The sequence below is a fragment of the Phaethon aethereus genome, assembly GCF_964289735.1.
Source record: "Phaethon aethereus genome assembly, chromosome: 21".
NCBI lineage: Eukaryota > Metazoa > Chordata > Aves > Phaethontiformes > Phaethontidae > Phaethon > Phaethon aethereus.
Window position 1 is genome coordinate 1,379,328 of NC_138597.1, and position 27,686 is coordinate 1,407,013.

The 27,686-nt window shown below is 49.5% G+C and overlaps 1 protein-coding gene across 1 annotated transcript; it reads left to right on the top strand.

Annotated features, from left to right (window-relative positions):
* On the top strand, positions 1–27,686 carry USP48 (ubiquitin specific peptidase 48; the record flags this gene model as incomplete). Its single annotated transcript, XM_082009208.1, is given in 25 exon segments — positions 1–25; positions 491–618; positions 1,759–1,883; positions 2,466–2,574; positions 3,842–3,975; positions 4,202–4,284; positions 4,583–4,762; positions 7,149–7,274; positions 9,348–9,499; position 9,501; positions 12,071–12,271; positions 13,738–13,852; positions 13,996–14,126; positions 15,525–15,596; positions 18,445–18,569; positions 18,732–18,854; positions 20,698–20,759; positions 21,280–21,390; positions 22,046–22,176; positions 22,406–22,512; positions 24,618–24,722; positions 25,151–25,306; positions 25,532–25,657; positions 26,062–26,110; positions 26,362–27,686. Coding segments are annotated over 25 exon segments (2,757 nt in total). The 3' UTR covers positions 26,442–27,686.

Here is a 27,686-nt window from a genome sequence, read left to right on the forward strand (position 1 = left end):
ATGACCTTGGGAGACATACGTTTATGTATGGTATGGTGCTATAGGTGCACTCTGGGTCAGGGCAGCCGCCTGATTCCTTGTGTTCCTGTTTTTGTGGTATTTATAAATGATGTTTCACTGTTTAGGGTGAAAAAAAGAAAAAAACAAGCTGTCGCTACGGGGCAATCGGCGCACGCTGCTTAAACTGTTCGCTCACAGTTCGCGCTAGGCCCTGCGGGATATTTACGGTTGGACTCGATGATCTTAAGGGTCTTTTCCAACCTAAATGAGTTGGTGATTCTATGATACTTGGCCCACGCTGGGACTTCGCTGTCATCACTGACGTGAACCACTTCGGTTTTCACGATAATTTCAAACCGCTTTTAAAATCCGTATAATTTCTAATCATTACGTTTACCCTTACAAAGAAAGAACAAGCGCATTACTTGGAACAGTTAATCTCTAGCCTTGAGTTACTTGCTGTAACTTGTGCAACTTGTTGTTTTAATAGACTATGAGCCTCAGACCATTTGTGAACACCTGCAGTACTTGTTTGCCTTGCTGCAGAACAGCAAAAGGCGATACATCGATCCCTCTGGCTTTGTCAAAGCACTGGGCTTGGACACGGGACAGCAGCAGGTAGGTTTGTGGCGTGCCCCTCGAGTAATTACCTTCTTCAAAGCAGCGTGAAACCGCCCTTTGATGTTATTTTAGCATCTCTGAGCCGGGTTCTGCTGCTCGGTACAAACGCAAAGGGGGAAGCAGTGCTCCGGGCCCTTCCCGTCCATGATCAGGAGGAGCCCAGGGAGCGGTGGGATGGGGACGGGGAGTGTTGTTAGCACCTGATTGACCCCAGCACTGTGCTGGGTGGGAGCCGAAGCTTCCGTGAGGGTCTTTTCCAGGTGCTTTATGGGCTGCTCCTCCCAGGTGGGTAGTTCAGCAGAGGTTGAAGGGCCCTCGCAGGGGGAGGCGACATTTGGTCGGGTCGCCGGGAGGCAGCCAAGGTCCCAGCGCGAGCGTGTGGGGCAGAGAAAGCAGGGTTGGAGAGGGGTGGGCGCCGCAGACGGGTCCTGTGGGGCTCTCGCCGAAGCTGAAGAGGGTATGGCTTGAAACTACGCTTTGAGAAGTAAGAGGGAGCTTGCTGGAGGAAGAGCCTGAGTGCTGGCCTGCGTTTCCTTGGGAGGATGTGGGAGGGAAGGGAGAGGTCACTACTGCCCGGTGATGCTGAAGGACAGCCGGGAAGAGGCCAAAGCCTGTTTGTTTTTGGAAGGGGAGAGCAATGGAGAGCCAGCGTGGGAGGGGAAGGCTCCAAGATTAGAGCGGGGAAACTCCTGAGCCTTACAGGAGGGGATGAATCTCATTTTTGGGGTGTTTTTCATTTTAATTCTCACCTATAACGCAAGCGGGGACAGCTTGTATTGCGTGCCAAGCTTTGAAGAAGGAGCGGTAACGGGATGGAAAGCTCTGCAGGAGGTTTTTTGTTTTTTCCTTCCAGAGCCCTGTGAGGAGCGGGGCACAAGTCAAACCACCCGGCGCGGCTGGCCGGGAGCCAGGTTAACTCACGCCGCGATCTCACGCTGGGGGCCTCACGCTCCTTTTAGACAAATTCCTCTTTTTCTTTAGTTCTCCCGACTGGTCTTTTTTTCTATTCGGTGCACGCCGGAGCCTCTGTGCAGCCTGTGTGTAGGGCTCCGGGTAATTTGCAGTAAATTAGTGACAAGGTTGTGATTGGGCTTTGTGCTGGGGCGCATTGTTAACGGGCTCGGCTTCCTCTTCTAGGATGCCCAGGAGTTCTCAAAGCTGTTCATGTCGCTGCTGGAAGATACTTTATCCAAACAAAAAAACCCAGATGTTCGAAACATAGTGCAAAAGCAGTTTTGTGGAGAGTACGCCTATGTCACAGTGTAAGTATTTGGTCTTTGGGAAGAAACTTTCTGTAAATATTTAAATATTTCAGAGGAAGTTGAGAGGGAAAGATCCCTCCTAATGGCTGGGGCAGGTAGGCTTCTGCCGAAATATTTTGTAAGAGGTTTTTTGCTTTTAGTTTTCCTGATTCTGTCCGCACAGTGGTGTTGCAGTTCACCAGCTGCTTTTAATCCCGTAATGAAAAGTTACCAATTAAACCTGCGAGTGAGTTAATGGAACGTAAAGTCCCGCAGCCAGAAAACAGAGTGCTTGGGTGTCTTATTTTCATTCCTGTGTTCTCAGAGCTGGGGATTTCACCTCAAAAATGATCTAAAATGGCTTAAATGAGTTGTAAGCAGGTGCTCCTGTTTTTCCTGATAGATGCTATTATCCTGTTTACACCTTGCAGAGTTGTTGTGGTGTAGAGGTGTGAACCACATCAATTCTGGCTTAACTTTTGCTCCTGGTTTTATAGCTCAAGGAATATTTTACTAGTGGCTGGGGAGTTCAGACACATGAACCAGTGGACTGTCCTCATCTGTTTTTATCTCTTTTTTTTTTTTTTTTTTTTTTAATCCTAGCTGCAACCAGTGTGGCAGGGAGTCCAAACTCGTGTCTAAATTTTATGAGCTGGAGTTAAACATCCAAGGGCACAAGCAGTTGACAGACTGTATAACAGAATTTCTTAAGGTATGAGCTCGTTGGTTTTTGAGTCCTGCTATTGTTAGCAAGGTGTTTTAATTCCTTTCTTTAATTAACAGCCTTTGAGGTCAGTATCGGAGCGAAGAGACGGTTGTCTCGGTGAGATGCACGTGACCCAGACAATGAGGATTGAGTCGTGCAAGCAAGGAGTGGCTCCTGACCTGAGCGTAGCACATGCGCATGTTCCGAATTTAAAGAGCACTTGAAAGTCACATGTTTAATTAAAATACTTTCCCCAGCAAAGTTGGGGAAACATCCCCCGAAGTCTGACAAAGAGTCCCTGCGTGCTTTGTCATGGATAGCACCGGGACAATGGCTGCTTTTTGTGTTTTCTATATCGGTGCTCATCTGCATAGCAACAGGAGACATTCCCACTCTAAAATGTGCTCTCAAAAATACTAGCAAGGGCTGGGAATAGCTGCGGGAACAGCTGCGAGTGCCCTTAATTCGACTTGAAAATTTGTCTAGATCTTAAGTTAAGATCCAGCATGTTAAAGGTTCGAAGTGTGGGTTCAACTAAAAATATTTAGGGCAGAACTAACCTGAAATGTGACTCTGTACCTGAGCTGTCTGGCTGTTGGGCAGCGGCTTCGCTGATGCGCTCAGCAAACCGGTCGCTCCGCTTGCGGAAGGTCTGCTATGAAAAAAGACTGGTTTGTCTACATGCGTTAAAATCCTGAAACGGTGAACTTCAAGTTTGTCTGCTCCTCCTTCAAATGAAACAACTCGGTGACCTTGTTTAGGGCAGTTGGGGTTCTCCTCTGGCCTAATCCTGCCATTGGATCTACTTAGGTGTAGCCAATAACTCTCACAAGGTGATGCTCGTTTGGCTGAGCACAAGAGGATTGTAGTTTCCAGGCTAAAATGTGGCTTTACATTAACTTGGTCCACGTGAGCTCGTAAAAGGGTGATTTAATTATTTTCTTTTTCCATAGCTCTCATTGGTATAAGCCAACTCAGTCAAGTGGAGAGCAAACCTGACAGTCTTGCAAGCAACCTGAGAACAGGGCTTGATTCGGTCTAAAAATTTTCCTGAAAGTGAGAGCAGCCTCCTATGGCCGTGCTGTAAAGTGCATTTATTAGTGTGTGTTTCTAACCAAGAGATGATTTTTGGAAAGCAGCTGGGTAGAGATGCAAATAGTTAAAATAACTACCGTGCTTTTCAGTCTCCAGCTGTTGAGTGGCTTGGACTGGTTGGCTTTTCAGTGGTAACCTGTTCTCTAGACCTTTCTTTCTGCCTCCCCTCCCTGCTCAGGAAGAAAAATTAGAAGGGGACAATCGTTATTTTTGCGAAACTTGCCAGAGTAAGCAGAACGCCACGAGGAAGATCAGGCTGCTGAGCCTTCCCTGCACACTCAACCTGCAGCTGATGCGTTTCGTGTTTGACAGGTAAGCCTCACCCCGGAGAGCGTGCCGTAGAAGCGGGAACGCCCTGGGTTGCATGGAAGCTCTTTGGAAAATCATCAGCTCTGCTCTTTCTGTGTTGATTTGAGAGATTGAGGCTTGAGTGTGTGCGTGAGCTGCTCTGGGGATGCTCAAGGAGTTTCAAGGGGAGGTGTTTTGAGTTGTGAACTGTTACTGCCGTCCCCTGAACCAAAGCTTTGCCTCCACACAGACAAACTGGCCATAAGAAAAAGCTGAACACCTACATCGGCTTCTCCGAGCTCCTTGACATGGAGCCTTTTATGGAACAAAAAAGTGAGTTTTGTACGCTGTGTTTCGTTAATAGTACCCACCGCCCCTCGGCAGACAAGAGATCTGCTCCGAATCCTCTTTTTGATGGAAAATTACGTCAAGAGTTGTTTGAAGCCCGCGTTTCAAATAACTGCTTCGCTAAGTGGGTTGTGGAAGCCACGACCTGCTCAGAGAGGTCTTGGAGAGATGCAGGTTCAAGTGCAATCTTTGTCCGCCGTCTTGCAAAAACCTTAAATGCTAGGAAAGAAAAGATCTGCGCTCTTTCATCCGCAGCGCTGCCTAACTGCCGCTTTCCTTGCAGATGGTGTCTACGTGTATGAACTTAGTGCCGTCCTCATACACCGAGGCGTGAGCGCGTACTCCGGGCACTACATCGCCCACGTGAAGGATCCGCAGACGGGCGAGTGGTACAAGTTTAACGATGAAGACATAGAAAAGATGGAGGGGAAGAAACTGCAGTTGGGGATTGAGGAAGATCTAGGTAAAACCTTTAAGTTGTGAGTGCCCTTTTAAAATAACTCTTTTTCACCAAAAGCACGGAGGCTGAATTCGTGGAGGCCCTGTTACTCTTAAAACAAAAGTGCTCCTACGTGTGCATCTTAGGAGTAACGTGTGAAACGGCAATTCTATTAATCGCAGCCAGATTTTCTTCCTTTCAGCCCCGTGTGAGTGTTCGCACACACCTCGTGATCAGTTCCCCTATGCTAGTATTTCTTTGGGCTGCCGCGTGGCAGATAAGACGCTGGTAACTTGGGCAGCAGTTGCCTATCAGCATGAAACAGGCAAGTTGCTGCTTCCTTGGCCGCTGTACGAAAGGAGGCTTAGGAACAGATAACGACAGAACGCGTTAAGGAAACTGAAAGTAATGTTTTTATTTCCACTGAGGTGTTTTACTTGGTGGCAGTAAAGAGTCTCCGTTAAAAAAAAAAAAAACAAACCCTTGAGCCAAATAATGGCTTGGAAGCCAAAACTGCCTTTTTACTTTGCACTCTTTACTTTTCCTTTGCGCTATTCTGGCCTACCGTCGTCGGCTCGTCTTGTGCCGGTGTCCTGGTGCTGCCCAGATAACCGTGTTCCCTGGGCAGGACAGGGTCTTGATTTCTTGGAGAGCTTGGGCTGAGGCTGGACCTGCGGGTTTCTTGGTCTGCAGCTGACGTATAGGGGCGGTTCAACGTTAAATTGGCGTTTTGAGTGCTCGGATTTGCAGTCGATCAGTGTTCCTTAGCGCAGGACACTTTGCAGTATTGGGAAACAGGGAAGTTAATGCTGGAAATTTCACTTAGAATGTAAGCAATCCGTTCTGAGAAACACTGGCCCGCCAGGACGCTCATGCTTTGCTGCAACTGGACTTCATGAAATTCTGCCTTTTTTTTAAAGGCATCCTTAAGTAACAGCTTCATGAAAAGACACCCTCAGATTTATTTGCTCCCTTAGTTTGTTGTAAAGCCACGTCAGGCTGAGCACGCCCTCGAGCAGGCATGGGGCAGTAGCCTCCCTCTCCCATTTCCGTCCGTGCGTGCATCTGTATGATGCCGCTTTATTTTCAGCTCTCTTGCTAGTAAACATCTTCTTGCATTTCATCACGACGTGCATAAATGCTGGCTGCCACCGGAGCAGCTTTGTCATCCTGTTAATGTTTGACTGCCGCTCGCTTGCAAGCAAATTGTGAAGCTGGCTAGACATCTAGTGGTGTAAGACAGAAAAATAAGCCCCGAAAGGAAATGAGAGCTGCTCAGCCCTCCTTAACCTCACGAGTTACCCAGCGTAGTAAAATAAGATGCAAATAAACCGCTGTGGCCTCGATCTTGTGAAGGTTTATGCTTCACCGCAAGTAAGTATTCTTGCTGAAATACAAGGCTGCTTGAATAAAATAAGTAAAGCATGTTTAGAGGCCTCTGTAGGCTGTGAGCCTTAATATATTTATAAAGTGCTGATGTTATTTGCTTACTCCAAGCAAAACCGAGACTCTTCTTCGTTACAAACGCGTGCAACAGCGGAAGAGGGTCGGTAACGTAAAGCAGAGGTCTGCTGTGGGGAGAGTCCTGTGGCCCGGCCGAGCAGATGGGAACAATTTAGAAAATATTTGGAGAAAATGCAAATAAAGAGAGTCTGGGAAGTCCCCCGGACGATGTGGTGGGAAAGGCACGTGAATTTTTCCAGAATTTCAGAAAGACAGACACTTTTCTCAGTATTTCAGTGTTCCATTTAGAGTTTGACCTACGGAGGCTTGTTTCTTTTTTTTTTTTTTAAACAAAAAAAACCTGATTGATTTTTTTTTTTTTTTTGAAGCTGCAGCTGTAGATAAGTGTTTTTGTCCTTGCCTGGCAGTCTGGCTGGAAACGACAGCTCTTGCAACACGAGTTTACGTCGCACCACCAGCTGCTCCGAAATGACCGTTTCCCTGGCCGTTCGCTCCCTGAAAGCTTTGTCGCCGCGCAGAAGGGCGCGTGTGTTTTCGTATACACAATCACCTGTAAATAAGATTTTCTTCCCTGAGGATTTGCCTCTCTTCTTTGGTGTGAGGACACCAGAACAAGAGGCAGAGGGGAGAAAGGGTGTTTTGGCAAGAGCTGCTTCTGGCTCAATGAGATTTAACTGGGGAGAGAGGAGAGACTCTTGTACAGGGCAGTTCAGAGCAGGCTCCTAATTTTAGTCCCTTTGAATTACCCTGCCTCCAGAAATGCTGGAGGGATTTGGGTCTCGCTTTGGGATACAATTTCTGCTCATGCCAAGCCCAGTTGTTGGCAAAAAGGCCTGGCAGGGCGCAGCGGGGAGAGGGAAGCCAGCTAGGTGGCAAACTCGTCCCATTAATGGAGAATCGGTGAGCGAGCCTGTGTGTTTATTATCTTTTGCCTTCCGTACTGCAGCGGAACCTTCTAAATCCCAGACTCGGAAGCCCAAGTGCGGGAAGGGGACTCACTGCTCGCGCAACGCCTACATGCTGGTGTACAGGCTGCAAACCCGGGAGAAATCTCTGACAATCGAAGTACCAGGTAAGAGAGCTTGGCCTCTCCATCTCGTCCTGCGGTGCTCCAGGCGGGCCGGGAGTCGCGGTTTTGGTTGAAGCCCCTTTTGTCACCGCTGTCCGTGAGCCCCCAAAGGTGCCATATGGCAGCTTGCTGTCACGGCCAGTGAAACCCCTGGGCTCTCCTAGCACTTAAGTAATAGTAGCCCGATGATCCCACCCCTGTCCCTGCTCAGACCTCGCTATCTTAACCAGCAAGACAAGACGGGAAGGGGTTAGGAGGAGATCATCCCACTGGGAGAGCCGCGTGCGGCGGCGGGAGCATTGGGATTTGCAGCCGGGATCCCGCAGGAAGCGCTCGGGTTCCTGAAGGCGAGGGAGAACAGCGTGGTTAAATGTCATCGGCAGTGCATGTGCTGTGCTGGAGGTGAATAATCCTGACAGATGTCAGGTTTCTTCTGCGAGTGCTTAATCTTTGCTGTGGTGAGAATAAACGGCGTGAAAATAAGAGGATACAAGCCCTTAACAGGAGTTTTGTATGAGCGCGTTCGTGTCTTGCTTTAGAATTACTGGGGGTGGCAGAAATCCCTGTAGGTTTGGCCTGTGGATTTAATGACGCTTCGCGTTTGCGTGCTACTCGATTAGAAACGTTAATTAGGCCCCTGGTGCTGATGGGGATGGAGGTGTGTTCTGCGGAGCGCGGACGGGGGAGGTGGCGTGTCCCCTTCGGACCTCTGCTGCTTGTTCAGGTTCTCTGGATGCGGAGGGGGTAAATCATACGGCTTTTTTCTCCCCCCCCCCCCCCCCAATAACAGCACTAAACCTTTTCCAGCCCCACCACCGCTAAACCCCCCCCCTTGGAGCCACGCAGTTTTGGGAATTACTGCTAATTCCTGCCTCAGATCGGCATTTTCGGTCTGTTTCCTGAGCTCTCTTGCGCTCCCTTTCCTCCTACCCCTCTGCCCAAAACAATAACTCGGCAAAAGCCTCTCCACCCAGCTCCAAATTCCTGCGCAGCCCCGCGGTTGCCTTTGTTTCACGTGGAAGCCTGCCAAGGAACGGGGAGCGAAGGGCAGCAGTCGAGCCATGCGGTTGCGGCGAGGTTTCATGCAACTGTAAATTTGAGGCATTTTGCTTTGATGCTGTTAAAAGCGGCTTTTCCGGGACAGTGGAGAGACATAACTTGGCTCTGACCTCAAGGGGGTCAAGCTGGTTGTTTTTTAATACTGTGTGTTCTCCTAAGGTGGATATTGTGCTCTCTGGCCGCACGAGCGTTAACCTTTCTGGAAATATTTTAGTTCTTCAAAATCCTGCTAAATAGGAAAAAGCTTCAGATAAGCAGCGCTTTCCCCCTCCCCTACACCAGCTCTGCGAGGGAAGTGTTTTATCTTCTTTTTTTCCCTGCTGAGGTTTGGTTGGTTTGGGTTTTTTCCGTCGGTGACAGCAAAAATTCCCATTTCCCTCACCGTTCTGTCAACGCCAGGATCTGTCCCGGCTTATCTCCCATCTCCCGAGGGCATTTTTTTGCCCTTGGGTTTGCAACGTGCTCGACTCCTCTTGCCGAGATCGCGCGTAGCCCTGGGGCGGCACGTCGGGACGGGCTTTCAGGTGTATCCACAGGGTGAAAAGCTCTTGCTTCTGTCCTGGGAATGACGGGTCCTTGGCAGCACAGAGGAGCCGCTCTCAGCGGGAGGCAGAGAAATGGCTGGAGCCAGAGGAATAGCAGGGAGGGATTGAAGCGGGCAGCAAAGCGTCCTGCCGTGCTCCGGCTCTGCAGCCTCTCGCCAAACCCCCGTTGCGCTTCGTGTGCTTGCCAGCGCTCGGCGTAGGCTCGTTAGCAAGCAAAGGATTGCTCTTAACGCAGCAACCAACCCCGAGTAAATTATTTTCTTGGGCGGCATTGTATCGCGCGGGATAGTTACGTTTAATCATCTACAACCATAAATATTGGAGAGCGCAACATCCGTGCTCTCGGCTTTTGGAGAGACCTCGTGTGTGGGGGGAATTTTTAGACTTGCTTGTTATCCCCAGATAACCGATCGATAATTAACATAATTGGCATTTTTCCTTGAAATGACTGCTTTTGCTTCTTTCCCAACAGCTTTTCTGCAGGAGCTGGTAGAGCGCGATAACTGCAAGTTTGAGGAGTGGTGCAACGAAATGGCTGAGATGCGCAAACAGAGCGTGGCCAGAGGCAAAATCAAACACGAAGAGGTGAAGGAGCTCTACAAAAGGTTACCCGCTGAAGCTGGTCTGTAAGCTATTGTGATAGTATTTCGTAGTAGACCTTTGTTAAGATTAGCAATGTTTTGTAACTAACCCACTACTCGCTCCTGTGGCCTGAACGCTTCGCTGGAAGGCATTAGCTGTGTAGCCCTCTCAGAAGAGGAGAGCGATGGCTGGCTGTTGTTGATGTGTGCACGGTTAGGGTTTGCTCTCCCTCTCTTGTTTTTCTGCCTTAACCTATTTTTCTCCTTTTTTGCTCATTCTTATGGCCTCTGGCGTCACTAATTCCCTCTTGCTCCTTCCCCGTCACTCAGTCTCCTGCCTGCTTCCATGCATTGTGACTGTTTTCTTCTGCCTGGTGAGCAGCTCGTCTCGTTAGCGATTAGTAGCGTCGAGGCAAAATTACTGGCCAGACTCAAATTGCCAGCTCACGTCAAGTTTGGGAGCTGTTGATCCGAATTAATCAGCAGGGAACAGGGTACGAGAATGCCTGGCCTTCGGCAGGAAATGATTTGATTCATCCCCACCAGTGCGTCGAAGCCCCGTGTCTAAGCTTCGTAGTCTGTCCGACGAATGACTGGGGTTAATCCTTTCCGGCCACTCCTTGTGTCTTGTTGCCTTAGCATGTCTGCGCCTAAAGATTTTTATTCCCCTCCTTGTTTTTCTCTCCTGACTCCCTCAAAACCACGTGTAAGGGCACCTGCTCTGTCCATCCAGTGTGGGGAATTTCTCTCAGCTCCAGGAAGTTTGTAGTTAAAGACTTTAAAATGTATTTAATTGTGTAGCCCGTTAGACAATTTGTTTTTTAGCTTTTAATATTGGTTGCTCGATGCTCAGAACCAGCAGCGAGACTCGAGTAACCAAACAGCAGACTCCTTGGCTCCTGTAAACGTCTGCCTCTCCAATTTTTGAAGCCGGGTTTGCAGACAACGGGCGCTCCGCTCATGAACAGGAGAGTGTCGCAGCTCATCTTGCCAAGCTCCCGCAAGTCTGAGCGCTGTTAAAATGTCACCTTTAAATCAAAGTTGTGGTGGGGGTATGAATCTGCCGTGAGTCACCATTAAAAGGGAGCAGCAACTCCGGTGTGTTTTCCTCCTCCCCTTAGCAGAAACAGAATAGTTTGCTCTCGGCACTTCTAACACGACAGAGGAATAAATTTCAAAAAGGCCTTTTTTACAGGCGCAGGTAAAGCTCCTCTGCCCCAGTTTGAAGATGGCAGGGCCTGAAGTACTGCCCTGAGGGCACCCACTACCTGCTGCTGGGCACCGCGGCTTGCCAGCGCAGCTGGAGGCAGCGTTATCCCAGAGCTGCTCCGGGTCCCGTCCCGCAGGAACTCGGGACTTTTCTCTGCAGCTGTGCAGACACGTTTTCTGCCAGCTTTGTGTAGCCTGCCCCAGAAAAATGTATTTTCCGGGGGAGGCAGCTTTCATCCCAAACTAGCAAACCGTTTCTGACAGCATTGCAATTCTCTGGAGGTCGTGGCTGTGTATCTCTGATGGCGTTGCGTAAGATGAAAATACTGCTGATTTATCCTGCAGAGGAGGGAGGGTTTGAAGCCCGGCTTCGCAAAGATCCAGCGCGAACTGGAAGGCAAAGTCTTTTCCTGCAGCTTCTCTGTTGTTTCTGTGTATGAGCCATTAAGGATTTGTGTGTGTTTGATTGAATGTAACTAACAGTTACGTTTCCCCTCGGCTTCGGAGCTGCCTTCCTCGTGTCAGCACAGAATGGGTTTGATTTCTTCCTAATTTCCCAATCGGCTCGCAGAAGGGTTTCCGCATCGATACTGGGGCTCGGTATCGAGATACAGGGCTTTCACCCAAACCTATTTCACTGCTCATACAGTTGCTGACCCACTCCTGAACCTTGGCTTTGTGTGAGGTGCTTCTCCCTTAGCAAACAAGGGCGAGCCTGCTGCTCTGTTTAAAAAAAAAACCAAAACATCAAAACATGCTCGCGCTAAAAAATTTGAGCAAGTTTGTTTGCACTGTAAATCTTACGACTGGGCGAGAAAACACGCACGCATTTTAAGAGCAGCCCAGAGTAACACTGAAATTTTGGGTCCTGAAGGGACGAGGCGAATGCTGACCTCGTCTCTTTGATATTGTTGCCTTTTATTTTTCAATTTACCGTGATGAGCTCGCTCTGTTGTAGAAAGAGCCTTTAATGGATGATCGTAATTGAAATATTATATTTGTCCCTCGATGGACGATGGGAAAACCGTTCCCTTTCCTCGACTACTCTCCAGTAAGCACTCCCTAAAGGTTTAGCACTCTGAAAGCACTCCCTTTCCCACGTGGAGCCCTCCGCTGTTTCGTATCGATGGCTCAAATTCAAAATGACCGCCTGTTCTTGCGCGTCTTAATTTCACGTAGCTCCTGCCTTCTAAATCTGCGATACCGAGATGAGAATTGGACGGGGGAAGCTGCATCGGATGTTTGAAAACTTGTACCGCAGAGATTTAATCAACAGCTGTAGCCTGTTAATTTTTAAAAGTACCGTTGAGTATCAGAGTAATTATAAAATACCATCTGCTGTATCGTGTGTTCGCTGACACGTACGGGCTTGTTTCTCTTTGTGTTTTTTTTTTTCCCCGCCCAGGTTCCCCGTACGACTTCATCTCTCTCGAATGGCTGCAGAAATGGCTGGATGAGTCTACTCCTCCAAAACCTATAGATAACACAGCCTGCCTGTGCTCACACGGCAAACTCCATCCGGATAAAATATCCATTATGAAGAGGATATCGGAGTACGTGGCTGATTTCTTCTACAGGAGATACGGAGGAGGGCCACGGCTGAACGGTAAGGTGTCGGGCTAGAAAACCCCCTCGAAGTCACGTTCTCGTGTCCTGAACATGTTTTAGAGCCTTGTTCTGGTCCCAGCCCCATTTTGAGCCATCCTTTGTCATCATAACTTTATTTCTGCGCCTAGCTTTCGTGCTGCGCTGTTATTTCCAGGTGACTTATTTTTAATATCGCTTAATTACATTAGCATTCAAACAAATGCAGTTAGTCTTGATCACAGGGTCCGTTTCAGACCTGAGTTCTGCTTTGTCGAGGAAGACCCGTGCGTGGAGGAATTTCTGAGAAAGCAGTGGTGCATTTAGGTTAGAAAAACGTAATGCTTGGATAGTTTTATGAAGTTGATTCTAGAAAATAACAAAACTCTCACATGCAACCCCCCCAGACGCTTCGGAACGATTTTCCGTGCCTGCAGCACCTACAGATCCTGCGTGGGCAGAGCCTCGCAGAGCGTGCGGATCTGTGCTGCCTCTTGCCAGCAGCCCGCGCTCCGGAGCGGCGGGGATGTACGCGGGCCAAGAAAATCATGTACCATCTTTCACCTCTAGCCTGTCCCAAGCTGCCTCAGCTGAGGGAAGCTCGTACCTGTTAGCTTATGTGCTTGTGTTGCACACATCTGTCACGCGTTTTGATTTTTGAGGTCAGCCCAGCCCCTACAGTCTTTGGGTGTCCCTCAATCGAGCCCCAGGCTTAGTTTCTTTTATAAAGGAGCTCAATAACTCACACTGGGACCAAATTAGCTCAGCTCCTGCTAGGAGCTTGTAGGGAAGAAACGCAACCGGCACAAACTGCTGTGACGCAGGCAGCCTTTGTCAAAAAAATTAAAAAAAAAAAAAAAAAAAAAAAACAAAACCCAACACCCCAAAAAAACCAGGCCAATGTTTATTAGTCTACTGGAAGATCCCCTGCAGGTTTTCTCGTTCGGTACGGCTGGGAGGGATGGATCGGCTGCGCTGCGTTCTCCAGCTTGCTGCCCTGGATGCGACCTGCTTGCTCACAGACGAAAATATACGCCCAGCTGTAGGGTTTCCGCTCCTGTTGGTCCAGTGTGGCTTTGCGGGAGGGGATTTTTTTTTTTTCTGGGTTTAGCTTGCAAAGTTCCGTGATACAGGCTCTTTTTTGCTTGCATATGCCTAAGCCGTCGTGCCTGTTGACTCCCGTGGCTGTGTGGTGGCGTGACGTGGCTCGCAGCTGTAACTGCCAACTGTTGATACCAGCGGCGGAGAGCTGTGAAGCTAGCGGAACAGATCACACCTCATCTGAAGCATTTTACGCTTATTTAAGCTTCAAATGTGGCCTGATCTGGCAGTAACCCCAGGAATCTCCCCGTTTACACGTGAAATCTCCAGTCCTGAGGCAGGATAGTCGGTACCTACCTGTCTGAGCACGTTCAAACCAGCAAGAAGCTCAGCCACGTGTGCAATAAATTGTACAATAAATTGTGTTTCTTTTTTCCCCCACCCCAGTCAAAGCACTTTGCAAGGACTGCGTGGTAGAAAGGTGTCGAATCCTGCGACTGAAAAACCAGTTAAACGAAGACTACAAAACCGTTACGAACTTGCTGAAGATAACAGTCAAGGGGTACGTAAGTCCTGACGCTTTCAAACAGTGTCAGAGATTTTTTAGAAGTGCTTAAATAGCTTTTTCCTAAAGATTTTACTGTTTGGGCTCCGAAAGAGAACGGAGTTGTGATTTGCGTTGCCAAGACTGTTCTCTCTCTGCAGGAACGACGGGTTTTGGGTCGGAAAGGCGTCCTTGCGGAGCTGGCGTCAGTTGGCTCTGGAGCAATTAAATGAGCAAGATGAAGATGCAGAGCACAGTAATGGAAAAATGAATGGAAATGCACAAAACAAAGGTAGTTCTGCTGCTGTAGAGACCCACCAGCTCTGACTGATACCTCCTAACAAAAGACACTTCGGGTGTTCCTGTAGCTGTTTTGCTTCCCTTGTATGAGTAGGGAGGAAAGGATAATAAATCAAATAAAAAGCTCCTTCATTTAAGGACCTTTTTGTTTGATAAGCTTCAAAACTGCTGGGCGATCTTCGTACCCGGTGAAGAAGATGAGGTAATAAGTGGTTTTACAAAGCTGTGTAAAATTACCGCCGCAGACACATGATCTTTTCATCCGCTTTTATCTGAATGAGAGAGAGCGCAGGGGAGGAAGAAACATGAAAATTACCTTGGGGAAGGGATGAAGATGTTTATTGCAAAGGTCTGTGGATGAAACGGCACAGCTGGTGAAGCGGCGCTGGGAAATCGCAGCCTAGAAAAAACAAATCATGACTTGAACTCTCTTCTATGCCCATATCCTGGGTCTGTGAGAAGAGATGGGGGTTTTTATTTGCCTTCTGCTCTTTAAGGCTTTGGAAACTCGATATTTTGTTGAGCTTTTTGTTTCAGAAGTGAGGGCAAGAAGCTTGTTTGAATGAAAGTGGAGATGATGGGCTAATGGCGTTGATCTTGGGTGTGAAGGCTCCTAGAACACCACAGCCCTCCTGATAATATCTGTAAACTGGCGCTGCTGTAAACGAGCATTCGTTGAGAAAAGGGCGCTCCTCCGCTGAGTTACCTCTCCCGGTTCCTCGATGGTGACCTTGGTTTCACAACAGGTTCCAACTCCCCGTAGTGCATTAAGATTGCTCACAAGCCAACTTTCTTGTTAGGCAGGTCGTTAGAGACTCTTTACTAACGCGTTATTGTGGTTGTGATGCTCCAAGTCAGTGGCCGGCGCTTCTGCCCATGGAGCTGCGGTTCTTCGCTGGAATTTATACGTGAACGCGGGGCTTGTCGAACCCCTGGCAGGCTCCCCCTTAGTTTGTCGGACAACATCTGGTTTAGATCAGTATCCTCAAGGCGAAGAGCGGACTAATATTTTGCCAGGAAGGTTTCTGCTCCCTGCGCTCTTACCTCGACTTGTGTTTAGGTTAAAATCCGAGATCTTTGGGAGCAGTGAACCCCTGTGGTGGTTTAGCCGTAACAAACGTGTCCTTTGTAATCTCACAAAGGACTGGCTTGTGCTCCACGAACTTCAAAGCACTCCTACGTGGCCTGTAGGCTGTAATCCCGCCTGCCCGGAGGCCAAGACATTTGAGAATAACAAATTTGCTTCCAAAGTCTCCCTTGGGTTAAGGGTTTTGCCGCAATTTGCAAGGCAACCGTGCCCCTTTTCCCCAAAGATTTTTCCTTTCCTTGGGAGAGGAACTCCGTGCAATCTTCTTGGCTTTTGTTTTTGTTTCTTTTTGGTTTTAATTAGATGAATCCAATGAAGAGAAGAGAGAGGAGGAAGAGGAGTTAAATTTTAATGAAGACATCGTTTGCCCACATGGTAAGTCTCTACGGGGGATGGAGCTGAATATATCTGTTGTTGCCCACTGCTCAAGACATTAACCTTGTAGCCTTTACTCCAACACGAGCAGTTACTGAAGAAACGCGCTTAATTCTCATTTGCCTGGTCTTTCTTGACACTCGAGCTTTTATTTGCGAGCACTGAACGTTGCGGTCCAAGTTTCGTAAAGCGGTGAAAGGGGCGTAAAGGCGGAGGCGCTTGGATGCTGCGGGAGAGAGCATCTCTTCCTCTCGCTAACGAAGTGCTGGCAGCCCCGAGGACCTGCAGCCACTTGGAAGCTCTGAAAGTATTAGGAGAAAAACAGGTGGTGTACATCAGTCAAGGTGGGAGCTGAGAGCATCCGTTTATTCTCTCGATTTACGTGAAAACGGGAGCACTTGCCTAACAACTGTAGAAACGGGCTGATCTGCGGGCGGCTGGGACCGCTAAGGGTATCGATTTACCAACCTGCTGTGCTTTGGTGTCTGTTTACATAAGGTTTTGACCCGATGTGAGTTGTTTTGCAAAGTGATGGTTCATTAGCTACACCCTTGGCTACGCTGTTGTTTAAATCTCACTTTTTTTTTTAAGCTTGTATGTCGTTCCCAGACATAACTGTTCTAGCAAGCTCCTGTTCGGAGGCATCAATTTCCCTGCCAGGGATGCTCGATCTTCTTCCTAGTAAGAAAGAAACATGCCATAAATTAGCAACACACCTCCTGTCATCAAGGCTAATCAAGGATGTAGAGTAATGGCTTGATAAAGCCTCGTTTTAAAGCAGAGTGTTTAAGCGCTTTGTCATGGCGTTAGCCGTTTTTTCAGAGCCTTTAACGTCATATTTCCCGTTGCCGCGAGGCTGCTGCTGTTGAATAAAAGCATGCAGTGCGGTGATGAAACCTTTAATGTAGCCAGACATGGTAAAAATAGGCCAATAGGCCTTTGAAAATATTATGCTGGTAAATCGCTAGTTGATCTGTGACTTTGGGTCATATCAGAATAAATAATATTAAATACGGGGGCCACTGGCAGGCCAGATTTCATCGTCTCGAGCTAAGCTCCGATTACTCACAGAAAATAACCTTTCCACCTTTAAAATTTCCCTCTGGAGTGTATCAGCAAATCTGTAGTCTCGGTCCTACAGCCTTAATTTTGCCGTGGAGGAAGTTCCTGCCTTCGTGGTAGGCTCTGGAAAAGCCAGCGCTTTATCCGTGAGGTCTGGCTGGCCTCCAGAAATGCCACCCGGGCGTTCCCTTAAGAAGCTCCTTTGCATCTTTGCTGCAATTTCTCGCTCTCCGGTAGCCGCCCGACCCCAGCGAATAATTTTTTCCAGATACCAAGTTAAGACTTCTTTGATGTCCGTGCCCAAAACGTGTCCCTGAAGGGTGGGAGGGGGAAGCGGGGTCAGCAGTGGTTAGGATCATCTTCTTCCAGATGGCAAAGCACTTGTTCCCCGCACACCCAGATCTGATTTTTTTCCACCTCTTTCGCTCGACGTATTAATCTGTTTTCATTAATCATGCGGTGTCAAGGCACTTATTTGTACAAGCTCGTCTCTTTTTTTTTTTTTTCTCCCCTCGCTGGCTCTGGAAAGCAGCCTGGTCCTGCCTCCTCATATGGTAAAGCTGGGCCACTTGGTCATGTTTGATGAAGAACAAGTGGCCAAGTGCTGCATCGAAGCAGTCCAGCCCGACCTTTGTTTATTAGAGGAAAAGCAGGAGGGGAGAGTTGCTATTTTTTCCCTTCGGCGCTGGCAGAAATCCAGGCTTGGCTGGAGCGAGGAAGGCTGACGGGTCCGTGGGGCTGAGGAGCTGCTTGTAATGTTAAAGAGCTACCGGAGGGCGGGGAGGAAGGAGCCTTTTCTCCTCCTCTTCTTTCTGTAGCTCTTCAGGCTGTAGAAAAAACAGATAATAAGGTATCGTGGCCTTTCCTGGGCACCGCTCAGCGCCACGACTTCGCAGTTGCTGTTTTGCTTCCCTCTTGCTGGCGAAATACGCGTTGAGGCATGAATATTCCTGTGCCGCATCCGAATCTGGTTTGCATCTCGCGGTTGCAACGGCTGTTCCTCTTGCTTCTCGCCGTGACGGTGTGGAGCGCAGCCGTGCCTCGACTTCCCAGCCACCGTCTCGCAGGGAGATGCGGTTGTGTTTTCCCCTCGGTGATCACCAAGCCCGCAAGCGGGCGGCCGGTCGGATCCCCGAGCCCTCGCCCTCTCCAGTTTTCCCAAGCCGTGTTTGTTCGCCGGAGCGCGTGTTGTCGTGCGTACATGTCGGGTCGCGCTTCGTATCTTCACACCCCACTTATTCCCTAGAGCAGATCGAGGGTGTAACATCCGTCCTTCCGAATTTTGAGGTACCCGAGTCGGGCACGTGAAGCCGTCTGACGTTACACAGCGATAACGTCATTTTTCAAAGGTGTGGAAAGCACCTGGCTCCTGTTTGACGGGACACGGCGTTGGCCTGCAGCCACGAAAATGCAGCTGTGGACAGCCAAGACCAGAAAACAGTAGCCCTGTGCCCTCTTTGGCTTGTCCTTGCTTTTCCGAGCATCTTTTTACCGCCGCTGGTATTTGATCAGCTGCTTGGGTTCGTGAGCTTTGAAATCTAAAGGACATTTAGATGAATTAAAGTCATGTTATTTTTTTTCCTGTCCAAATAAGGAGATGACAAAGAAGTTGAAGGTGACTTTGCGTATTAGTTGCGCTTTTTTTTGCTGACATGGTGTTGGCCGATAAGTGCATGAATATTTTTCCCCGCATTTATACTCTGTAATCTCTTAAATCTAGTTAGGGCTGCAAAACATCACTGAGCGCGTCAAGAGCAAAGCCTTTCTCTTGGCTCTCTCTCTGCAGGTGACCTGTGCATATCCGAAAACGAGCGAAGGGTGGTTTCGAAGGAAGCCTGGGAGAAACTCAAGCAATATTTTCCAAAGGCCCCTGAATTCCCAAATAACAGAGAGTGCTGTTCCCAGTGCAAGGTATTCGAACGCCGAATAACGTTACCCTTTTGTTGAGTGTAAATACACGGTCATATTTCTGCTTTCCTTTTTAACGACCCAGTGCGGTGGAGGAAAAGTAATGTCACCTTTTAATCGCAGCGAGCAGCTGAAGCTGTGGTGTAATTAACTGTGTTCGTGCAGATTTTGGAGCGCGAAGGGGAGGAGAACGAAGCTCTGCATAAGATGATGGCCAGCGAGCAGAAGACTTCTCTCCAGAACCTCTTTCATGATAAATGCAGACCTTGCCTGGGCAGCTGGCCTCAGGTACGGGAAGGAGGGCGATGAGGGGAATGTAGCGGGGCTTGAGGGCGGTTTTTATTAGCTTTTATCCCTCTCCTAAACAAAAATTGATTTCACCTGCGAGAGAGACTGCCTGGAAATCATTCGCTCGGTCCGAGTGAGACCGCGCCTGCGCTGGGAAGCCTGTGCCAGCCGAGCCTCCACGTGTGTTGTGCCGAGGTGTGATTTCCCCTGATTAGCTGTGCTGGCGCAAAGCCCCGCTAAAGATTCCCGAGAACGGCTCGTGTGCCAGCGTAGCTGCCGCTGGCCCGGAGTCAGATGAGCAGCGACAGCATCGCTGCTGCGGTTACATCCAGCCGTAGGGGGACCGGAACGGTGCGGCCATGCCGCTGGAGGTGGCTTTTCCACCGCCCTCCGTCCGCCTTCCCATGCAGGCCAGGCTTTTGCTGCTGGTCGGACAAAATTCCTGCGTGTTCTGGCATATTCCTACGTCCCGAGAGCTCAGGGGGAGCTTCCCTAAATGCTGAAGCGACGGTTGTGCAAGACCTCTCATACCGGCTTCTCCCCGGTACAAGCGTGCAGCTCTCCAGGACTTTCCTTTGGGCCTTCGAGGCGGCTCAAAAGAAATGGCACAAGCTGTTGGCTCCGTGCCGTGGCTCCTGGACGTCTGGCGGCGCCGATTAACGATTGACTCTTCGATCCTGCCAAGCTGCTTTGGCAGGTGTCTGCCTCGGTCGCTCCTACGTCTGAGGGCAGCCTGCCGCTCTCGGGTGCCTTCTCCAGCCGTGAATAAATACCGAGGTCAAGACGGATCCGTGTCTCGGAACCGGGGAGCCCCAAAAGGGTTTAAATGGGAGACGCTCCGTGCTGGGCTGGAGAGCTGCCAGGTCCTGCCAGCGGTGTCGTGTCTGGTTGGGGATGCTTTTGGAGCTGGAGTAGGTGATGGCAAGCTGGAGCCCGTCACCGTGGGTCAGCTCAAAATAGGAGGGTGTCTCCAGGCAGCGAGGCTATGTCCTCTGCTCCCTTTGAAGTTCCCAAGGGAGCATGATAAAAAGGAGCTGAGCATCCTTCCCTCAAGCTTTGTGGGTTTTCCTGATCCAAAACAATTGAGGTTCAGGGAAGAAAATAAGCGGAGTGGTTTAATCTAGAGGAGATGAAGGGAGATTAAAAAAAAAAAAAATCTATGTTCCTCAGATGTGCTGGATTTTCTTGCAGAAAGGTGGAGTGAGGTCTTAAATCTGCGTTAGGGAAGGTGGTGAGGATAGGTGAGCACGGAAACTATTTTGTCACCCAGCTCTTAGGATCTCAGTGGTTTCTTGTCCAGGAGCAGACTGTCCCACGGCAAATCGTTTCGGGCAGGAACACAACGGTTTATCCTAAAACTGCTGCCTCGTGAGGGTGCACGGCCACGGTTTTGAGTCCCTGCTGTTGCCGAAAGGAGAAATTTCGGGATTTTGAAGGGTGAAGCAGATGAGGCAGGTTGGGGTGGTCTCACCCCACACCCGTGGGGATGCGAAGGCACTTTAGACCCCAAGTACCCAGCGAGAGAAAACACGGTGCTGGGGGAGTCTTAGCTGCTCCAGGGGAAATGACTGTTTCCTGCTGTGAATTAAAGGTAATTGGATCTAAAGCTGAATTAACTTTGTAATAAACACAAGATTAGTAATGTAAGTGCTCAGTACTTGATCCCAAATTATTTTAGTTGGCTTTCCCGGCACGCTTGGATGGAGTTGTCATGGTAAGAATGTTGAGGTCTTGAAGAGAATGAGCGCTGCAGAAAAAGCTGAACAGTCATCGCTTCTCTTTTGTTGGATTAATTAAAAAAAGATCCTTTTTTTTCTTTTCTTGTCCCTCTTTTCACCTCCAGGAGACAGATGAGCTGTATATCGTTTCGCAGTTCTTTGTAGAAGAATGGAGGAAATTTGTCAGGTAACTTGGCTTGAGGTTTTTGGTGCTTTTTATTCCTTTGGTGGAGCGGGGGCTGTAGATAATGATTTTGCTTTTGAATTTCGGCGTGGCGTGTAGGTACCTGTGGTTTGCCTTTGTGGAAACAAGGAAGATGATTTTTGTCGGCCTCGTATCGGTTGTAATACGTTGTAAGAAACCGAATTTCCTTGTTTACAGTGTCTTAACCGGATGGTCAGATTAGATAGTAACCTGATTAGTTTTTTCGTCTGTCTGGAGCTGTGTCCTAGGTAAAGGTCACCACTCAATCCTTTTCCCCGGGCTGCTGGTGGTAGGAGATGGAAATCTCTGCTAGATAGGAGAGTAATTTTGCGACGCGCAGGAACGCAGATCTGATTTCCTCGTCGGTAGTAGTTTAATACTCCCTGTTGGAATGCCTTCTGTAAATATTCACCTGCCATTTCTTCTTGGCTGCCTGCGGAGTTGTGGTTTTTGTGAAATAACCCGACCAGGCTCTGCAAACAGCTTTCCTTTTCCCGCGCAGGAGGCCGACGCGATGCAGCCCCGTTTCCTCGGTAGGAAACAGCGCTCTGCTCTGCCCCCACGGGGGGCTCATGTTCACCTACGCTTCCATGACCAAAGAAGACTCCAAACTGTGAGTTTCTTCTCTTCAGGCGTCTGCCTTTGCCGGGTGCCTTTGTCTCTCGTGAGCCTCGGGGAACGTTCCCGGGGGCTCGCTGAGCTGCGGCATCACGAGGAGCAAATGCTTTCCCTTGGGCAAAACTGACACGGGCGCTTTCTCGGGCCCGCCTTAGCCTTCGTGCGGAGCAGGACCTAAATTGTCAAAGGATGCTGGGTCAGGAGGAAGAAAAAAAAAAAAAAAGAGAGAGCTTACTTCAGCTTGGCTAGCTCCTAACAATAAACTACCCTGAACTTGACCAGGGCGTAGAAGCATCCAGCTTCCTTACGATTTGCTTTGTGTGAGACTTGCCCCCGAAGCGCTGGACGCTGGGCTGGAGTTCATGCTCCGTAGCATTGCTTCTGCAGCGATGCAGAACTAAAAGTAGCAGATCTTCCACTCCTCCTCCATCCTCCCTCCGGCATGACTGGAGCAGCACAGCGTCACTAATAACACGCTACTGTTTCCCTGTTATCTTGGGCGTACAGGCCCTCCCATGTAGCTGGAGTTAGGGATTTTATTTTGCAGCTTTTCTTTCCTTAACAGACTAAAAAGAAAAGGGGGAGGCTGTTCAGAAGCTCGGGGCTTGGCTTTTCCATGTCATAAAGCACGTTCTTGTTCCTTTGCACAGTATAGCTCTAATATGGCCCAGCGAGTGGGAGAGGATTCAAAAACTCTTCGTCGTGGATCATGTCATCAAGATCACCCGAACGCAGGCTGCCGGGGCGGACCCGGAGAGCACGCTTTACGTCTCTGAGCCCCGTGAGTGAATCTTCTGCTGCTGTTCTTGCGCTCTTATTCTTTTGCTAATTGGTGCCAGCTCCTTGGGAAATGGCTCTTTTTCGGATAAAGAGTCAGATCTAAGGGGATCCTCAGCTTGGCAGATGCCCCTGGTTACGTGAGCCGCTCTGGGCTAGCGGTGAGAGGCGTTGGGCGGGTGTCTCCAAGGAGCTGAAGCAATTAAATGCATTTTCCCCTTGTGCCTCCTCAGAACTCTGTCCAGAGTGCAGAGAAGGGCTGTTATGCCAGCAGCAGCGGGACTTGCGTGAGTACACCCAAGCAACCATCTACATCCATAAAGTGGTGGATAATAAAAAGGTACGAGCTCTCTCCCTCGCTCCTTGTTCACCTTGGCTCCCTTTCATTTAACGGAAGCCGCGCCAAGTGCCCAAATAACCATCCGAACGTGGCGGTGAGACGGCTATCGCAGCCTGCTGCGTGCCCGCGGGGCTGGGACCGGCCGGCGGCGATGCTGGGTGGCCTGTGGTGGTGGTGGGAGGCAGGGCTGCTCTCTGCGGCTCGTGGAAGCTATCGCTTTGGCAAAAATAGCAAATGGGAAAACTCTGGCTTGTAGCTGCTCTGAAAATTTGGTCTCCTCGAGGCTTCCTTTCGCCAAACTGAACCCTTGGCGTTGTCAGGTATCTTCACGGATGTTTCCAACTTTGGTTATTTTAGGTGATCTTGTAACAGTTTCTGCCTTCGTGATCGTGTTATCAGGCTCTACCTGTTCTCCCCCTCCAATATTTGTCATTTCCTTTCTTGGTTGCTCAAGTGACATTTATTACTAGACAGAAATGAGCTCTTCAACCTCCATGCTGATGGAGTAGCAGTGAACTTAGGGGGTCTTGAAAACCATCTCTACGAAGCTGTCGATTATGTCTCTGCTTCACTGGTGTCTTGAGGGATCAGTATCAGGTCTAGAATTGGCTCTCCGGGTGCCCGAAAGTGGGTTACAGGAAGTCTTCCTCCTTGGGGCTTGTTTTATGCTTTAAGGAGGAAGCGAAGGCTCGTGGGCAAGGCCAGATAAAGGTGTTCCCTGCACCTTTGCAGCGTGGGGTGGGTGGATTTTTTTGATTTCCACCTCCCTGGCCATCTAAGGGAGGAGCTGGAGCCCGGAGGACTGCAGGGCGCCGGAGGCTGGACAGGTTTCTGCCTTGGTTGCAAGATGCAGAGCACGCAGCACGGTCTTGAGCCGTCAGCTCCGGGTTTTCAGGCCGTCTCTTGGCTCTGGTGCAGAGGAGCGTTGGTTTTGTTGTGGGTTTCTTTTTTTTTTTTTTTTTTTTTCTTTTCCCCCTGGCGCTGGACTGGACCGTGCTCACACGTGGGGCTGGCAAAAAACAGGCAGCTATTCTTCGCCGAGCAGCTGGAGTCAGAGAGATGGGGGTGAGAGCTTGCCTGCGAGAGCCCTCATTCGCAGGGCAGCCTGGACGAGGTGCGGCGCGGCAGTGATGCCCGCCAGCAGCGCGGCGGCCCTGCCTGCCGGCGAGGATTGCGGATGGCGGCACTGGAAGTCGCTGCTTCCTTCCCTGCCCGTTTTGATTTGCAAAGTCGGGGAACGTTTCCGAGCCCCAGTTCTTCCCCCCTCCGCAACCCCCGGGTACCTCCTTTGGCTGATGCTGCAAGAGGGAAGCCACGGGCGTAGGAAATCGGCATAGGGCGGCACTGCTGGAATCCAGAGGGCTCTGGGGAGGCTGCGGTTGGTGCTGGATGTTTGGGAGCTGGGATTGCATCGATTGCGTCGTTAATTGTAAATACATTGACGGAGAAGCGAGCTCTCAGGCATCCAGGATGGAGAACGTGCCGGTCTCCTGGGTTCCTGCAAACCCCAGCTCCAGCCGAAGTGTGGCTGTGAATTCACCTCCGGCAGATCCATCCCTCTTGGAGTGACTTACACAGAACTAAACGTCCTTTTTATTCATATGTTTGTGTAAATTATTTAGGTTTCATTTACTTACAACCTCCAGAGCTGTAAATAATGGTGCTGAGTGCCTCTGTCGGGCTGCTGCAGGGATGGATAAGTGTCTAATTTACAGATAATATTCCTTTCTCCGTGTTAGGGCTTTCATAAGACACTTAAATGAACAGAGAAGCAGCCAGCTAATGGGAAAGGAATCAGTCCAGACCCCTGGAGACTTTTTCCCTTTGCCTAGGGAGGAGGGTAGGTCCTGAGCCGCAGGAAGCACCTGCAGTTCCATGGAGAAGCTGCTTCGCCCCGAGTCCCCCCGCATGGTTCGATGCAGCTGGGGAGGGGTGGAGAAGCCTTTGCAGAGCATGCGGAGCAGATCCCTGGGTTATTCCTGCGCTGCCTCGGTTCGTGGGATCGAGGTGGCGTCCTGGAAGTCTCTGCAAGCCCTTTGCCGTGATGCGACGGTCTGGGTTGACGCTCTCGGGTTAGTTACGGAGAATGATTTTTATGACTTCAGGTAATGAAGGACGCTGCTCCAGAGCTGAACGTGAGCAGCTCAGAAGCTGAAGAGGAAAGGGAGGAAAACAAGCCAGAGGGGGAGCAAGACCCAGATTTTAACCAGGTAGAGATCAAAAATAACGCCAGGTTCCTTGGTTTTTGCATCATCCTCTTGAGTCAGCATGATGGGATAGCCCTCCTCTTCTGTTTACCGCTAGCAGGCGAAAACAGCAGCATCCTAAATTGTCATTTTTTTGTGTGTTAATGGTCGTACCACACCATTGCTTTGTTTTTGGAGAGAGCAAATATTGGTGGGTAATCCACCCCGTGCTAGCGCTAGAAGCAGGAACCGAGGTTTCAAGGCAAGTCCTTTGGTCCTCTCGATACTTGCATGCGGCGGTTCGCTTTCAAAGGGGCTCTTCAGCGCTGCGTGCCTTCCCTCGCATGACCGACTCGCCCGAAACGCAGGCCGGGGTAAGGGGAGGTTGTGCCACGAATCCCAAACTTGGGCTCCTCATTTGTTTGGGTTTTTTTTTTGCCTCTTGTTTCCAGACCAACGGTGGCGCGAAGCGCCAGAAAATCTCGCACCAGAGCTACGTCACTTACCAAAAGCAAGGCATCAGGCGAAGCACCCGGCACCGGAAGGTCAGGGGGGAGAAAGCGCTGCTTGTTTCTGCTAATCAGACTCTGAAAGAGCTGAAAATACAGGTAAGGTGTTTTTCCTCTGAGGAATGAGTCATCTCGAGTAAGAAAACGCAAAATTCGGAGCGCGCGGCTGGGAGGGGATGGAGGGAAAGATCGTAAAATCCCCCATGGCGTCGAAAGGCGCGTGTCGCTCTTCTAGACGCGGTGGTTTTGGGTAGCTCAGAGGTATGGTTTTTTTTTTTTTTTCCCCTCCGCACAAAGTCAGCGTGTCTCATTGTGTTGGCACAGATCATGCATGCATTTTCAGTTGCTCCCTTCGACCAGAATTTGTCCATCGACGGGAAGATACTGAGCGATGACACCGCAACGCTCGGCAGCCTGGGAGTCATCCCCGAGTCCGTCATTTTATTAAAGGTAACGGTGAGAGAGCGTGGCCGCTAAAATAAAGTCAAACGAAGCGGAGAGTCGAACGGATTTTTGTACAACCAGAGAGAAACGCGTTGCGGTGCAGGTGAAAACGGCTGCGCGCTAGACATGGCCGCTCGGTAGCCTAATTTAACGAAATCCTCCTGGAGCTCCTTCTGGGATTAGGAAAACCCTCTATTTTTCTAAAGAGCATTTATTAGCCGGCCTTTGCTGCTGAGCTGTGCACGTGCCAGCCCAAAATCTACCTTAATTAGGGAGCGAGCCCTCCCCTCCTGTTCCCAAATGACCTGTTCCCCGCTCCCTGCCAGAGCAGCGCCCTGCACCGATTGGGGCTGTGAACTTCCAAACGAAGTTCCTTCCTCGTTAATCCCCTGCTCCGCTTTATTTTCCAGGCTGACGAACCGATTGCGGATTACGCGGCGATGGACGACGTTATGCAAGGTGAGGGGCAGGGGGGACGCCCGGAGAGTTTTGGGATTTGGGGAAAGCACCTCACCACCGTGATTTTGGGAGGATATCGGCGGCCAAGGACTGTGGTGGATTTGGGTTGGGAAGGTTGAAAATAAAAGACGTTGGCGCGGTCAACGGGAGGTTCCGCTAAAGGAAAATAAGGATAAAAGGACAGAAGATCCCTTTGGAGAAGGCTGTCAGGAGATTTCTAACGCCGTGCCTTTTTTTCTTTCCATCCCCAGTTTGTATGCCTGAAGAAGGATTTAAAGGTGAGTCTGGGGGCTTGGGGTTTTCCCTCTGCCTTTACCTAAGCCCACGCTAACTTCATCCCCATCCCGTAAACACCGTCATCTTTCGGGCTTGTGTGGTTTTTTTTATTTTCCTCCTCAGGGACTGGTTTACTTGGCCACTGATGGTTTTCCAAGCGTTGGCAACAGAGGAGTGACCAGAAGGGAAGAGGATTTTGACATGGTAGGGCATTAAAAGAAAACAAAAAAGGAAGAAAAAAAAAGAAAAAGAAAAAAAAAAAGAAAAAAAGGAAAAAAAAAAAAAAAAAGGAAAAGATACAGGACTGAACTCTTTGACTCTTCCAGAAGGCATTCTGAAACGACTGCCTCCCCCCCGAAAAAAATGCCTTATGTCAAAGCAGATTGCACTGAAGGACATCCTGCCTTCGAGAGAACGTTCCCGGTTTTATATTTAATAAAGCAAACAGGAAGGTTGGAAAGTTTAGCAGCAGTGAGAGCGTATCGTGTTTACAGGCGAGGGCGACGGAGGCGTTCCCGCGTGTTCCGACTCGACGCCGCGCCGCGCTCCTCTGTCCGACAGCGGTTTGTCATCCGGTAGATCAAAACCACCTCGATCTGCTCTCGAGTAACTCTTCGGCGTAACCTGCTCACAGATAATCCCGTCTTTGATCCGCTATTACTCTTTCAGTACAGCATGGAAGTAAAGAAATTGTTACTTGTGAGGAATGTCTAGCTCTTTCAGAAAAAAAAAAAAAACCCCACACAAATCACAAAACTTCGTCTATTTAACCCAAAATGTAAGCTGTGCTCTGCCTCCAAACGCCTTCCGTCGCGGAGGGGCCGGGGAGCCGCCGCCCTCGCCGGCTTTTCAGCCGCTCGCCTTCACTTCCAAACGTTTGATGATCTTTAAAACAACCACCTGGTCTTTGTGAACTGTGGCTTCTGTTGGGTTGTTTGGTTTGTTTTGTGTTTTTTTTTTTTAATTTTAAGAAAAGTGGGGTATTTTAATGACTTTTGATAACATCTTTTCCTCCGGTCCGCGACTGCCAGGAGCTCTTTCGCCCGAGACGGCGAAGGGCACGTGGGTGGGTGGCGTGTTTCCCATGGGAAGAGGTTTGGTTATTCTTTTTTTTTCCCCCCCTCTCCTCGTTTTTCAGGAATGCACTAATAATTATTATTATTTTTTTTTTACGTCAGCTCCTAGAAGGGATCTCTCCCCGTTGCCTATTAGTAGCAGGAAATAGCGTACCACTTCCAGACTTTTTTTTTTTTAAAGGGCACTGTCGAGGTATCTCCGTAATAAAGTTCGACGTTTCCTC